The sequence below is a fragment of the Papaver somniferum genome, chromosome 5 (genome assembly GCF_003573695.1).
Source record: "Papaver somniferum cultivar HN1 chromosome 5, ASM357369v1, whole genome shotgun sequence".
Taxonomy (NCBI): Eukaryota; Viridiplantae; Streptophyta; class Magnoliopsida; order Ranunculales; family Papaveraceae; genus Papaver; species Papaver somniferum.
This window is the reverse complement of record NC_039362.1, coordinates 75,068,621-75,084,573: the sequence shown is the minus strand read 5'-3', so window position 1 is coordinate 75,084,573 and position 15,953 is coordinate 75,068,621. Positions and strand designations below refer to the sequence as shown.

The window sequence follows — 15,953 nt, the reverse complement described above, 5'->3', positions numbered from 1 at the left end:
TGCTTCTGGGGGCAAAGCAAGGATCTTCTATTATCGTTTTCTTCTTAACTGCATATAGATTGACTCGCTTTACGTACTGCTAGTGTCAATGCCTGCAGACACACAAAAATTAAAACGTTCATCATAGGGGCCATAACTTATACCCAAACATACAGAGTCTAATTTGAGGAACCATACAAACCAATGCAAATAAAACTCATAATGCACGACAAATGGTCTCCACCAATAAATCCAGAATTTAATGAACCTGAAAAACTGTGGGCTGCACGGTGATATTACTGACTGAGCCATCCTGCTCTGTTGCGGTCTCCACCAATAAATCCTACAGAAATACATCGAAGTCTGGTCAACAAAAGCAGCAATCTCATAGAAATCCAGTCATAATATAACTGAAAAACTATATTACTTCTGCTGAAATAAGTCGTGCAACTATGTTTTTTGTTTTTGCTAGTTTCTTACAGTTAATTGACAACCAAAAAACTAAACTGGAAGCACATAATTGGCATTCTTGATGCCCCTTCCATTAATCCAAAGTATCTAATACAAAACAGTTAATACATTAAGAAAAAGAAAAAAAAAACATTAGTATCAACAATGAGAAGACATTTACAGCATAAGCTGCGCTTTACCCCGAAGCTAACATTAATAGTTTTCCTCAATCATAGCCATAAAGAATTTAAAAGGGGTGTAATTAAATTCAAATTACCATGGGAGGTTATCAATGATTTTACCTGTCGATTGTTACCACATAATGAGAAATTTTTTATCAGCAGTAGCTTAATCAAATCTAAGAAGAGCCGAACCTGAAACGCATGAGACATTAATTTAACATCTAAAATAAAAATGGTTCTAAGCAAGCACAGGATTGCAATTCGGTGGATCAATGAAGGAACCCCAACCTTGAGTGTTACTTAGAAAAGTACACATCTGTTCCAACAACGAACTTAACTTTCCGGTCCAAACACTGTAGTTTGTATGCTTAGTAATTTTTTCCCATATCCATCATCCATGGATGTAATGTGATGCCAAGCAAGGTAGCAAGAGCTTGCTAGCTTTCGTATTAAACATGTATGCACAGGCTTCAACTCCAAAAATGTACCTCTTCGGCTGGCTCTTTGCTGGTAATCCGAATAAACGTGTGGACAAACCATATACAGTATATAGGTACGGTACCAAATAAATATCAAATAGACGTCATTTTATCACTTTCTTGAAGGAAGAAAGACGTCATTTTTATGGAGAAACAAGATCATATATGGATTTTCCTGATGTCCAAGAAACGAAAGTTGCAAGTTAACCAACATGATGATATCTTACAGAGAAGTTAAATAATATGGGTTAATAATAACGAACTATAAAGGAAGATCTAAATTGCCTAAAAGCACCAAAATTTGATCACTACATTAGTTTTATCAGATCATTCAGCACTACCAAGAATTTGAATCATTTGATGTCTGAACTATAAAGGCAGTACCAATGGAGTAACGGTGGTTTTGAGCAGCAAAAACAACACACGGCAAAAGGAAACACCAATGAAAGCCTATTCTACACAGTAATCTACTTTTCATGGATTTCATAGGTACATCAGCGGGAGAAAAAGAAGCAATACCAAAAGGAGAGAAATTAAACCATGGTTGTACCTGCAAAATGGCGAGTACAAACCTGTATATGAATACGTACCGCGTAAAACACATCAACAAAACTAGAATCTATTTCAGTATTTCACACACGTACTGAATCAAACACAACAAAAAGCACTTACTATCACTATGTGACATATGTACTAAAGATTCTTGAATTACAAATCAACTGCATGACAAGAATAGGTGACAGATCTATGAAAAATAAGAGAATCGAAAGACATATTACCGTATTTAACATACTTACTGAAGGATAAGACTAAAAAGGTGACAAAACTATGAATCAAACACAACAAAGAGCACTTCATATCAGTATCTGACATATGTACTTGTGGATAATAACATCTGAATCTACAAACAAGCGTGGTTTTGAAGCGAAAAACAAAAAGATAATCAAATTAAGGAAGTTCTTTTCAGTATTCCATATATGTACCTATGATTCATAAGTTAAAATCAACTGCATGTCAAAAAAAAATTATAAATCTACAAATACAACAAAATCAAAACAGTTATATCTCAGTATTGCATATATGTACTTCTAGATCAAGCAAAAAAAATTATAAATACAACAAAATTAAAGCAATTTTTATCAGTATTCCATATATGTACTGCTGATCCAAACAATTTGTAACAACAAACAAGCATGATCTGAACTATTTTGATCAAAAACTACCAGTACATCATATATATATTGATGGTTCATAAAGAAAAACAAAGTGAAAAAAATCTAAAACTAACAAAAAGAAACTAGTATAGGCAAATCTCATAACGAAATAAACAAAAAATGTGAGGATCCATCTAGATCTGACTTATTTTCATGAAAATAAACTAATAAAGCATGGAGATCGAAAAATCAAACATCAAAAAGGACCATATATGTGTACAGATCGAAAAAATCACCAAACAATTTAAGATCAAGATAATTCAAGTGATTATGTAAAAATTGTACATTCAAGCAAAGATTACTAAACTGAAGTGTTGACTTACCAAGACAGAGCGATTAATTGGAAGCACTAGTAGAAAGAAAAGCAGCAGTGAAGATCGAGAGACTTGTTTAGTGTAGAAACAACTTATATCTGGAATCACAATGTTTAACGGGCCGCCATTAAAGAGAAAATCTGAGAACTGGGAAGGAAAACCCTCGAGAAGGAGGAGGAGATGTTTCTGAAAGAAAAGGTTTAAAGGAAAATGAAAAGAGGGTTTTGATTATTTTAGTGTTTTACATAAATGAATCACATTATTGTGTTTTATATACTCGAGGGTGTTTTGGGAATTATAATAATGTGTTTCATGTGTTCCGCACGTGTACAGGACCTAGGCTTAAAAAATTGGGTCCATTTTCTTTTTTTGTTTTAATTATGGACCTCTGGTTACCGGGCTTTAGTGGGTGGACCTGCCACTAACTTGTTTGTTTGCAGCTGACTCGGCGTCTGAATCTGAGTCAACCCCTGACTCGGACAGAGTCAGCAGTCATACCGTTTATTTTCCATTTTGAGTCAGATCTGACTCGACCTCTGACTCAGACATAACCCCTGACTCGGACTCATTTGAGTCAGGTAACAAAATACCCCTGACTCATGGGACCAAACCACTGACTCACTTATTTCCGAGTCAGATGAGTCAGATCTGAGTCAAAACAAACATATCGACTCAGATCCAGATGAGTCAGGTGATTTCACTCAGATCCAGATGATTCAGATCCAGACGACTCAGATGAGTCAGGAGTAAACAAACATGGTGTAAGACTACTATATTAGTACCTATTGGTAATTCCTACATTTCAATAATAGTCGTTAAACCAATCATGTTTATATCATCAGCACTACTACTGCATTAATTTAAGATGCATATCCCTGTCTAATGTAGTGAGTAAATAGGTTAGGTAGCTTTATTTTGGCGTAGTTTATCTAGATCTTTAGAGTTTAAACCAACACCAAGAGGCAGTACCAGTTTCGACGACAGCACATACGTATTACATCCTTTATACCTTGAGTGCAACGCTTATATGTGTTTGTAACAAGTGAAGAATGAGCTAAGTAACAACTGAACTAACCCATTTATGGTGTATTTAGACCTCTTACCTTTCAGCCTTTAGCATATACAAAAGTGTACTCTTCCCATGTTAATGAATAATGTCCATGTCTCCTTCAAAATTGCTTTACTTGTATTGAATTGTAGGAATTTGTCTAATCTATCTATGTGGGCATATCACAATGATCCTTTTTTCTTTCTTTTCTTTTGACACCCAAAGCTGGACCACCACTATAACACAAACAGTCGGTCAGCCCGTCGGTCAGTCCGCCAGTCAAGGCCAAAAGTGGACGTCAACTACTTGTGTTTTGGTTCATAAACTACTTGTGTCTGGGTTCAGAAAGTCATAATCTGAAACGAAAGAAAATTACCCAGAAGAAAGACAGATTTTAGCAGTAATGCTGATTGCTGAAAACTCTGAAATACATGTTATTGACCGTGTTATACACGGACCTTCCAAATGAATAAATGCTCCTGTTTGTCTTTTATTTTGTTATACAGAGTTGGAAAATTCCATTCCAGCTGCGGAAGAGAATCCTGACACTAATCCGCATATTATTGAACATTCCAGGCATTATTCCTCTACATCTCTTGCGGCCCATTTACCATCATAATATATCTCACCATCATCAAAGTTAGGTCCCTCCCTCCTAATCAGGAAATTCCCAAGTTAATGTTCTAACTCAGTAAGGCCAGACTGACTACTTCTTGTTAGAATTATTACCGAATCAAGAAATGATACATTGAATAATACGGTGAGAAATAAATTAAAAAAACTCAAAAAAATATTCACAATTTTGGAAAATCAAAGTCAACAAACTACTAGTATTAGTATTCAGGTAGGTAATGTTAGTTGAAAATCGTTTAACACTTGACAGCAATCTGACATATTCCCCTGCAATCGACCAAACATGTTGCTACCTTGCAAACCTAAAATTCTACGACCATTTTCCATTAATATTATCAGAGAAATAAAAAATAAATTAGCTGTTTATTTTTTTTTCCTTCATTTTCTACAGGTCTCTGTTAATGAGTGACAGGGGCTTCAATTATACACACGCATACACTAGTTATAAGTCAGATTAATGGAAAAAAAAAATCTGTTACTCTCAAGTTTAAAAATCCCGCGTGATTCGTTATTACATTCCAAGATTGTTATAAAACAAAAAATCCATCATTGACCTTTCCTAGATACATTCCGATTTTTTTTTTTTTTGACTGAGTTTTTGGAAAAGCCTTGTTGTTCATCCAGAAGAGTATTGAGAGAATGTGTCGAGTTAATAAGAAGAATCAAAACCCTAGTTATTGTAGGGTGAAAGAATTAAACATCAATTTTTTTCATTGTCAATTTCATCAACAGAGAAAAAAACAACAACCCAGAGTAATTTCTTCTTCTTTTCCTTCTGGGTTTTCTTGTTTATATCAAGATTGTTAATTCTTGGGAATTTCAAGAGTTTTGTATATGAATAGTAATTTTGGCGGAGATTTTTTTTTTTCAGTTTATACAGAGGAATTGAATTGATTTAAGAAAATAAAATAAAAGAAAGGTTGGAACTTTTGATACGTAGTGGTTTGTCTTAATCTGTTTGTTCTTATTACTTCAAATTGAGAAGTTGTTTTGATTAGGGTTTTCTTTAATCGGGGGAAAACCTTATCTCTGGGTTGTCTCCCTTCTGTCATTTTTTTTGATCTTTTCAGGGATTTGGATGAATTTTATAATGGGTTTCAATTCTTGAAAGGAAATTTATTTGATTTCAGTAGTGTTAGTGTTTTGAAGAGAGAAATGAGTCATGGTGGTAGAAGGAAGAAGCTGCATTTCAGACCATTTCTAGCATGTCGAAGACCATTAGTGAAGAACGATGATCAATCACAAGTTGGTGGACCGGGGTTTTCAAGAGTTGTCTACTGTAATGATCCAGATAATCCAGAAGCTTTAATTCTTAATTATGGGAATAATTACGTTAGAACTACAAAATATGATGTTGCAACTTTTTTTCCGAAGTTTTTGTTTGAGCAATTTACTAGACTTGTCAATGTATACTTCTTGATTATTGGCATTATGGCCTTCACACCTCTTGCTGCTTACTCCGCTGGTAGCGCAATTCTACCGCTTATTGTCATGATTGGTGCAACCATGCTTAAAGAAGCTGCCGAAGATTGGAGGAGGAGAGAACAGGTATGTTGTTTATCCTGTTCCTAACCAATTTGTCAACACTTACCTTTTTTTGTCGCTTATGTTATAACCTGAATGATGCAAGAACTGCAAAATAAGGATAACATATAGTTAGTCTAGTCCTCCATTTGTTTCATCTGTTTTTTAGCTACTTGTATCATCGTTTCTGGGACACAACTTGAATAACGTATTTGATCACACTCCCCTGGTCCTAATTCTAAAAGAGAATTCCATTATAGAACCTTACCTTGAGTTTTGGTTGCACGAGACTACTCAAACTCTTCATCATATTGAAGTTTTTGACATGAATATACGTGTATGTTCGTCGCTAGCGCAATTCACAATTAGTATGATGTGTAATGTTTTCAGGATATTGAGGTGAATAGTCGTAAGGTAAAAGTGTTCGGTGGTGAAGATGGTGTTTTTTATGATACCGAATGGAAGAATCTGAGAGTTGGAGATATAGTAAAAGTGGAGAAAGATAACTTCTTTCCAGCTGATCTTCTCTTACTTTCTTCAAGTTATGACGAAGCAATCTGCTATGTTGAGACCATGAACCTTGATGGAGAGACTAATTTAAAACTGAAGCAAGCATTGGAAATAACCTCAGGCTTACTGGAGGATCCTAGCTTCCGAAATTTCAAAGCCTGCATTAAATGTGAAGACCCAAATGCAAACTTGTACTCTTTTGTTGGCACTATGGATCTTGAAGAGCGACCTTACTCTCTTACTCCTCAACAGCTTCTGCTTAGGGATTCTAAACTTCGTAATACGGACTACATCTATGGTGCTGTTATCTTTACTGGGCATGATACAAAAGTAATTCAAAATTCGATGGACCCGCCATCAAAGAGAAGCAGAGTGGAGAAGAAAATGGATCTCATAATCTACTTGATGTTTTTCGCTCTGTTTGTGATATCACTAGTCGGGTCAATTCTTTTTGGTATAGAAACTGGGAAGGACTTAGAAAGTGGCAGGATCAGAAGATGGTATCTCAAACCGGACAACTCTGCAGTTTACTTTGATCCCAAAAGATCAGCCGTTGCAGCAATATTGCATTTTCTTACAGCAATTATGTTGTACAGCTACCTAATCCCTATCTCCTTGTATGTAACCATAGAACTCGTCAAAATTCTGCAGAGTCAATTTATTAACCAAGATCAGCAAATGTACTATGAAGAAACTGACAAGCCTGCGCGTGCTCGTACTTCAAATTTAAACGAGGAACTTGGCCAAGTTAACACTATACTCTCCGATAAGACGGGAACACTTACATGCAACTCTATGGAATTTTTGAAGTTCTCAGTGGGTGGGATACCATATGGACGTGGAGTTACCGAGGTTGAAAGGGTTATGGCTAGGAAAAATGGGCCAGTGCAGGCTCAGGAAGCTGTAAATGGTGGGAATCATATTCCAAATCACGAAGATGCTAGACCATTGATTAAAGGATTTAATTTCCAGGACAACAGAATTATGAATGGGAATTGGGTCAATGAACCTAACTCGGCTATCATTCAGAAATTTCTTCGCTTATTGGCTATCTGTCATACAGCAATACCTGATGTAAATGAAGAGTCAGGAAAGATATCATATGAAGCTGAGTCACCAGACGAGGCCTCATTTGTTATTGCAGCAAGAGAATTTGGTTTCGAATTTTACAGGAGAAGTCAAACAAGCATCTTGTTGCATGAATTAGATCCTATCTCTGGCACTAAAATTGACAGGTCAGTTTCTATCACTTCTCTCTATCAACAGCAGTAGTGCAGTACATAAGTTCTTTAGTTGTATTTTTGAAAGAAGATACTTAATTACACGTTCTTGCAAGCATGCTGATGCTGAAAATGTAAATGCCTTCCTTTTTGAAGGTCCTACGAGCTTCTAAATATATTAGAGTTTAATAGCTCGAGAAAGAGAATGTCTGTCATCGTACGAAACGAGGAAGGAAAGCCACTACTTCTTTGTAAAGGTGCTGACAGGTTTGTAAATTGCATAAGACTCTTATGTTCATTTCCATAACACCAATAAGTTTACTGTTTCTAAATTGTAACTCTTCATAATTTCTCTTGCAACAGTGTCATGTTTGAAAGACTTTCAAAAGATGGGACAGAATTTGAAGAGCAGACTAAGCATCAAATCAATGTGTACGCTGATGCAGGTTTAAGAACCTTGGTACTTGCATATCGTGAATTGCATGAGCAAGAATACCAGGAGTTCAATAAAGAATTTACCAATGCCAAGAATTCAGTGAGTACTGAACGTGATTCAATGATCGAAGAAGCAACAGAGAAAGTGGAGAAAGATTTAATTCTTCTTGGTGCCACTGCTGTTGAAGATAAACTCCAGTCTGGGGTGGGTGATGAATCTTAAAGAGCTTTGTTGTGGTTAATTAACCTTTTAGGCATAATTTATGGGTTTAGAATGTGAATTTCTTTTTAAATTGTGTTATATAGGTACCAGAATGCATAGACAAACTCGCACAGGCTGGAATAAAGATATGGGTTTTGACTGGGGATAAGATGGAGACTGCCATCAATATTGGGTATGCATGCAGTTTGCTTAGGCAAGGAATGAAACAAATTATTATCACCTTGGAGTCACCTGATGTTATGGCAGCTGAGAAAACGGAGGACAAAATTGCAATTGCAAATGTAAACATTAATTCCTTTGCTTTTAGTCTTCTATGTCCACGTTTTCGTATCAAACCATAAAAATTAAGAAAGGAAAGAACGCGGGGACACGTACAGTAGTATTTGCCACTTTAGTTTCATCTTTTTTTTTATCACTGTGTCCATCAGGATCTAAGTTTTAGTCAATTTAACACTAGATTACATTATGCAATGAACTTGATTAGCTTTGTTTCATCAATCTTAAAGGTATCAAGGGCAAGCATACTTTATCAAATAGATGAAGGGAAGGCACAGTTAACTTCTTCAGCCGGAAGCTCAGATGCATTTGCGTTGATCATTGATGGGAAGTCACTCGCGTATGCCCTTGAAGACAATTTGAAGCACAAGTTTCTATTCCTTGCAGTTGGCTGTGCATCCGTTATTTGTTGCCGCTCATCACCTAAACAGAAAGCACTTGTGAGTTCATATTATTGGTGCTTTTGTTAAGAAATGTGTTCAAGGTATACTTTAGACTAAAGGTGATTAAAACAACCATGTAGGTAACACGTCTGGTTAAAGCTGGAACAGGTAAAACAACATTAGCAATTGGAGACGGGGCCAACGATGTGGGTATGCTTCAAGAAGCAGATATTGGGGTCGGAATTAGCGGAGTTGAAGGAATGCAGGTAATAAGGAAGCATAAAACAGATTTGTTTAAATTTCTGTTGAAATCACAAGTGTTACTGCTCAGGAACTCTCATTCTGTTGATTACTTGACCATTTCAGGCAGTCATGTCAAGTGATGTTGCAATTGCTCAGTTCCGATTTTTGGAGCGTCTGCTACTTGTACATGGTCATTGGTGTTACAGAAGAATATCAGCAATGGTGAGTCTTTATCAGTTGTTTTGAGACTTCCCATAATGCACATTTAAGATTGATGTGGTTCTGGTTTTTGTTCGTATAGTTAGACAGTAATTTCCTATCTGTGTTGCAGGTATGCTACTTCTTTTACAAGAATGTTACATTCGGTGTCACTCTGTTGTTCTACGAGGTGTATGCATCATTCTCTGCCACACCTGCCTATAACGACTGGTTTATGTCATTCTATAATGTTTTCTTCACATCATTACCTGCTCTTGCTCTTGGCATATTTGACCAAGACGTTTCCGCAAGGTTATGCCTCAAGGTACGTACAGTCCCCCCTGAATGGGAACTTCCCTTGCCCCTCATATGGGAATCCCAATTATGTCCAATTAACAACACACTTTCATCTTATTTTTATGATGATGAGTTTATTTTCCTGCGTCAGTTCCCCCTACTGTACCAAGAAGGTGTGCAGAATGTCCTGTTCAGCTGGTTCAGGATACTCGGTTGGATGTGCAACGGTATCTGTAGTGCTACAATAATCTTTTTCTTCTGCTCAACTGCATTAGAGCACCAGGCTTTCCGAAAGAGTGGCGAGACAGTTGGGTCTGATATTCTTGGACTAACCTTATACACTTGTGTCGTTTGGGTTGTAAACTGTCAGATGGCGCTCTCAATCAGTTATTTCACACTTCTACAACATATAGTTATCTGGGGTAGTATGGTAGTGTGGTATCTATTCTTGTTGGTGTATGGCGCCCTTCCTATAAGATGGTCGACAACCGCCTACCAAGTTTTTGTTGAGGCTTGTGCACCTGCTGTTTCTTACTGGCTTATCACTCTTTTTGTTGTACCGGCAACACTCATTCCATACTTTGCTTTCTCAGCTATGAGAATGCGGTTTTTCCCTAGATATCATCAGATGATTCAGTGGATAAGAGCAGAAGGGAAAGCAGATGATCCCGAATATTGCCAAATGATTAGGCAAAGATCCATCCGTCCACATACTGTAGGTCTCACAGCACGCGCAGAATCAGTTAAAAGATAGTCTTCGGAATTATTTTAAAGAGCATTCTTGTCACTGGAGGTAATCGATCAGTCAATATAGTGTTTGATTTTTATCTTATAACACCAACAGTTTCAGAAAGGAATTGCTCATTCCATGTCTTAAAATAGTGTTTATTGGCGAACACTGAAGGAGAAATGCCCCCAACTTTTGTAAATTTTGATTCTTTGTTGGTCGGAGGGCATAGATTTTTTTTCCATTTGTAGTTTTTCTTTTTGGTAGTATTATTCTCAATGTACATTTTTGTATTATAACTAAAATGTAATACAGTAGTGTTTCACTCAGAGATTGATAGTAAAAACGAAAACATGTAGAAGTTACAGGCTTACAGCCATAGCTCAATGTCAAAACATCTTTTTTTTTCTCTTTTCTTTTGCATTTCGGTTTTAGCTCATTAGTTTTCGATTTTCTGGTCATCTTTTTCGAGTTAGCCAAATGAAACATTCTAACCTTCTTTCTGTTATTTGACCCTGTAAATCCTTCATTATCCATAAAAATTGTTACCATTTCACAAGGATTTCATGGCCAAAATTGGCTCATCAAAGAAATAAGAACAACAATAACAGTTATATGTTCTAATCAGATCCCATCATCTTTTGAACCAACGCTATGTAATACTTTATTCTTCTTTGTTTGCGTATATCTTTTCACCTAAACCACCATCTCTTAGCAGCAGATATTGGAGAAGCCATGAAAGGGGCATATTGGTTTATCAACGGGTTCAAAGTACGACCAATATTTGCCCATACATTCTGGTGATAGGCACCGGTTACGGGAGTGTGATACATGAGCTTCAATAACTGCCATAGACAAATAAAATGGAAAATTTGAATAGGTAGATAGTAATACAGTGAACGACTAGGGAAAAGATGTGAAGTATTTTTGGAGTAAAGTTTTGATGGACCATGCTCAACTGCATGACCCTCCAAGTTGTTGAGCAATTAATATTGCCTAAAAGATGGATGCAGTCATGTTTAAAGGCAGTAAGGAGAGCCACGAATTACCTGCCAATACACAAACGATTGAGTTATGTTGCGTTGCCACCTGCAACAACAAAACTTAAATTTTTAAGTGTGTTTAATTGTGTAGAAGGGAAACGAACAAAAGATTAGACAAAAAGAAAGAAGTGAAAACAAAACGACAACTGACGACAGTAGTGAAAGAATTAAGAGGAATCCAAGTCCAATCTCGGCCTGTGAAGTCAGTATGTTGAGGATATTTGTGTTTGACTCCACCCATGTGCATGGTTCATCCAAGTATTTCCTGTAAATGAATACAAACCCATTTCTAATTTTTTTATTTTAAATCATTAGCACAAGAAAAAAGAAAGATCCTCCTGGCTACTGTAAATGTGTTTCAAAACCATGCCCCTCTCTTGTCAAACTAAACCAATTAGCATGTTGATTATTAAGTTTAATTACCACACAACATACAACAGGATCGAAATCATTCAATCCAGGTTTCTGCCTGTTATTACTTTACCTGTAAAATATAGACCGCCCAAAGTTGCGTCTTAGGAACTTCGCCACAAGTTCAAGAGAGCGGCAAATCACAGGTATTAAGGCAACTGCATTAAAGATCAAGATCAGGAGATGGCAAAAAGGATAGATCAACAAAGATACTAGTCCAATATTGTGAAGCTTATAACTTAAAGCTTATTCACCTAAGGAACAAACTAGATTAAATGAGAGAAACCATTATGGCTTAGAACATGTCAAAAAATGGAAAGCACAATGCCAAAAGCCAACCGAAATATACTAAAAACAGCAAACATAAGAAGACATCGTATCGTAATTCCCAAAAGAGCCACAGCACATTCTCAAAATAAAATCATATCAGAGGTCAAGTGAAACTCACATTTGTAATGCACACGGGTCCTGATAAAGATGAGGCAGTGCACAAAGGTCATAAAATCTTTAGTTTGAATTACTGACTGAAACCACACTTGACCAGCCTGCAGAGTCCATGCCCTAGGTTTCTGTAGACAGAAAAAATTCCAAGGGCTAAGAAGATCAACACATTTAAAAAGCAGTAGCACAACATTCCTAAGAGATATAAATGATGTGTAGTAAGAATTACCCCATAGACCGAGTATATAGTATATATGCAGGTAACTAAACAACCCGTAAAGGATAACCTATGCGCCTTTTGTGAAAGACTCTCAGGTATAACAGGAAGAGTAGCTACCAAAGCCACGATAAGTACCTGCAGGCAAATACATTTACTCAAAAATAAATAAACAAAGTAACCAACCACCAACAGAGAAATACATTATCAACACTTAAAACACCTACTACTGTAAAACATAGACAGGAATATATAGTACCCAAGTATTCATTGAAAATTGCAATGTCTGTGTATCCCAGCGATTTAAAGATCGGGTTGCAGTTGGAGTTGCTGATGTTCTATTACTCCCCCCTACAATACAATTTAGGGTTCTTATCAGCATCAAACAATGAATTAAGCATGAAACTAGACCTAGGAAGGAGGAGTATCATATTTGCCCAATTGTTAAATGTACCTGTACTGCTACCAGATCCCCTTTGGCGCACTTGTTCTGTCACTGGTTGAACAGGTGGTCTTGATGATGATGATGATGCCTGAGTTGAAACTGAAGGCATTGCCTCGACAACAAGATCAGGGTCCTGGTTAACAATATCAACGAATCAAAAAAATATTGAAGAAAAAAGGTAGAAAATTTGGGTGTTTTGGGGTTAGGGGTTAGGTTATACTTACAATATAACGTTGATAGAACTTGCGTTTATAGTGATTAATAACATCCAAACGAGAAACCAATTGAGGAGGAATAAGAATGTTAGACCAATAATCTGCCCATCTTGAATCATTATCATAATCATATGATTCAGCTAATACTCTCTTTATTCTCTGTTCATCTTCGTGTTGGTTTTGGTTTTCCCCCATTACTCCTTCACTCTATTTTAGTCTCACCACACAAGAACGAATGAATTCACTGTAAAAGAGAGAGTGCAGACTTCAGACTTCAGAATAGCACCAAAATCCTCTTTGAGATTTACGACCCACGGAATACCTAACGGCCGTAGTCGTCATCGACAATTTATGTTTGACACTTTTTATCTCGTTTCTTTGACCTTGGGTTCACGTTGCGGGCTGGCTCGATCGGGTTAAGAAAGGGGGAAAATATCGTTTGGTCCTTTTTTAGGTGGGCCCATGTTTATTTGGTCATTTGGTCAAACGCCTTTACTGTTTGGTCCATAATTATTTAAAAATATTAAACTGACAAAAATACCCTTCCGTGTTAATTTTTATTTATTTTCTTGTAGCAGTTCATTCCAGAAGTGAAGTCCATATAAAAACCTAAAAAAAACAGACTTCATTACAGAAATGAAGTCCATACAAAAACCTAAGAAAACAGAGTTCATTCCAGAAATGAAGTCCATACAAAAACCTAAGAAAACAGACTTCATTCCAGAAATGAAGTCCATATAAAAACCTAAAAAAACAGAGTTCATTCCAGAAATGAACTCCATATAACAACCTAAATAAACAAACTTCATTCCAAAAATGAACTCCATATAAAAACCTAAATAAACAAACTTCATTCCAGAAATGAAGTCCATACAAAAACCTAAAAAAACAGACTTCATTCCAGAAATGAAGTCCATATAAAAACCTAAAAAAACAGAGTTCATTCCAGAAATGAAGTCCATATAACAACCTAAACAAAACAGACTTCATTCCAGAAATTAACTCCTTATAAAAACATACTTCATTTCTGGAATGGACTCCATATAAAAGCAGAGTTCGTTTCTGGAATGAACTGCAGCATCATCATCTTCGTCGTCTTCAACAACAGCAGCAACATCTTCGTCTTCAAAAACACCACCGTCTTCATCATCCACGGCAGTAGCAGTAGCAGATCTTTATCTTCTTCATCATCATCAAAATCAAGATTAACACCATCGTCTTCATCGTCGACAGCAACAACAACAACATATCTTCATCATCTTCATCGTAAACAACAACAGAAAAAAGAAAAAAAAAACCCTAAAAAATCGTATTCAACAGTACCAACATCATCGTATTCATCGTCTACAACTACCGATCTAAATATCTAAATCGATTTTCACCTTCATCACCATCTTTTACAGCAGCAGGAAGAAAAAGAGAAGAAAAAAAATGGAGACGCCATTAACAGGAGGAAAAAGAAGAAAAAAGAAAAAGAGAGAGAGATTAGATCTGGAAAGATGAGAGAGAAAGTAAATCTGAGAATGATCTATTCTCTCTTACTTTTTGACTATATATATGTTGCTTATCCAAAAGGGTATTTCTGCCACTACAAAATGACATTTACATCATTCATGACATCAGCCTAGGACCAAACAATAATTTTTAGGACCAAACTATAATTTATATTACCAAATAGGACCAAACAGACATTTGACTGGGTCAAATGGACTAGACTCTCTCTAATATATTATTCCTAGGACCTAATGGTATTTCCTTATTAAGAAAGACTAACACCTTTCCCGGCTTTTCTGAGTCGTCTGAAACTGACTATCATATGGCTCGTCTGGATCTGACTCGATATGTTTATTTTTTGAATCGGATCTTACTCATCTAACTCAAAAATACGTGTGTCAGGGGAATTTTATTCTCTGACTCAAATGGATCCGAGTCAGAGATTAGGTCTGAGTCAAATTGCGGATAATATTTGACTCAAAATAAAAAACTAACGATCTGACATTTGACTCAAGCCGAGTCATATTCAGACACCGAGTTGATAAAAAACAAACAGACGCTAAGAGGGTGTTTGGATACATTTAGCTTTTCAAACTTATGTAAAGTCTGTAAGTCAAAAGTTAGTATGAAAAATAAAATATTGAATGGTTTCTAGAAATGGAAGTCTTTTTTTTCTTTTGTTTGGTTTTTGATTTCTGATAACTACTTTCGAAACATTTTTGTTTCCGGTTGCCAAACATGCTCTTTCTCTTTAATAGAGACAGAATTATATTAGGTAGAGATGAATCTACAAATGTACAAAAACAAGAAAGGACCCTAGCTTAAACAAGCTTAGGAAGAAGAACATATGAATTTTTTAACCAAGAGTCATAATCAAACAAGGTATAATATAACCCCTATAAATTAATCCGCGATAAACTAATAAATTTTGTCGGTTTTAAGTCGGGGACAACGTGTTAAATTAGTATTTTGCTAAATCTATAAACTAATAAAAAAATTATACTTTTTATAGGTCCCTTTGGATGTATAACAACTCTCTAATTGCATAAAATTAGTTTCACATTTATGTTAATTTGGTAAGGAATGATTCGGTCGTGACTTGTTTTTTTTGCAGTTGATGTTAATTGAATATTATCTTGGATTTTTCTTAATATTAGTAGAGTTTTTTGGTGCTTTCCTTTAGTGATGCAATAAAAAACTATCCAACATCTGCAAAGCTTTGACAATTTATTCGCGTGAAGGTGGCTCTATATCTACAATTTCATCTTCCGCTTCCACATCATCATTTTCCTCTCTATTATTTCATTGTCAGTCAAAAATGAAATAATATCCTCTTGATTATTCGATCACAA

The 15,953-nt window shown here is 36.0% G+C and overlaps 2 protein-coding genes across 2 annotated transcripts; one reads left to right on the top strand and one right to left on the bottom strand.

The window, feature by feature from the left end:
• The first annotated feature begins 4,629 nt into the window (after positions 1-4,629).
• LOC113281941 (putative phospholipid-transporting ATPase 9) lies at positions 4,630-10,712 on the top strand. Its single transcript, XM_026530856.1, has 10 exons — positions 4,630-5,847; positions 6,214-7,568; positions 7,710-7,820; positions 7,917-8,193; positions 8,295-8,492; positions 8,718-8,927; positions 9,011-9,136; positions 9,237-9,335; positions 9,445-9,636; positions 9,760-10,712. Exons 1-10 carry the CDS (start codon positions 5,455-5,457, stop codon positions 10,360-10,362), a joined length of 3,564 nt encoding a protein of 1,187 aa, XP_026386641.1. The 5' UTR covers positions 4,630-5,454; the 3' UTR covers positions 10,363-10,712.
• Positions 10,713-10,868: 156 nt separating this feature from the next.
• On the bottom strand, positions 10,869-13,445 carry LOC113281942. Its single transcript, XM_026530857.1, has 9 exons — positions 13,117-13,445; positions 12,902-13,025; positions 12,707-12,798; positions 12,460-12,585; positions 12,238-12,358; positions 11,863-11,947; positions 11,530-11,643; positions 11,385-11,424; positions 10,869-11,180 (listed from the first exon to the last, which is right to left on the bottom strand). Exons 1-9 carry the CDS (start codon positions 13,300-13,302, stop codon positions 11,028-11,030), a joined length of 1,041 nt encoding a protein of 346 aa, XP_026386642.1. The 5' UTR covers positions 13,303-13,445; the 3' UTR covers positions 10,869-11,027.
• Positions 13,446-15,953: the final 2,508 nt, after the last annotated feature.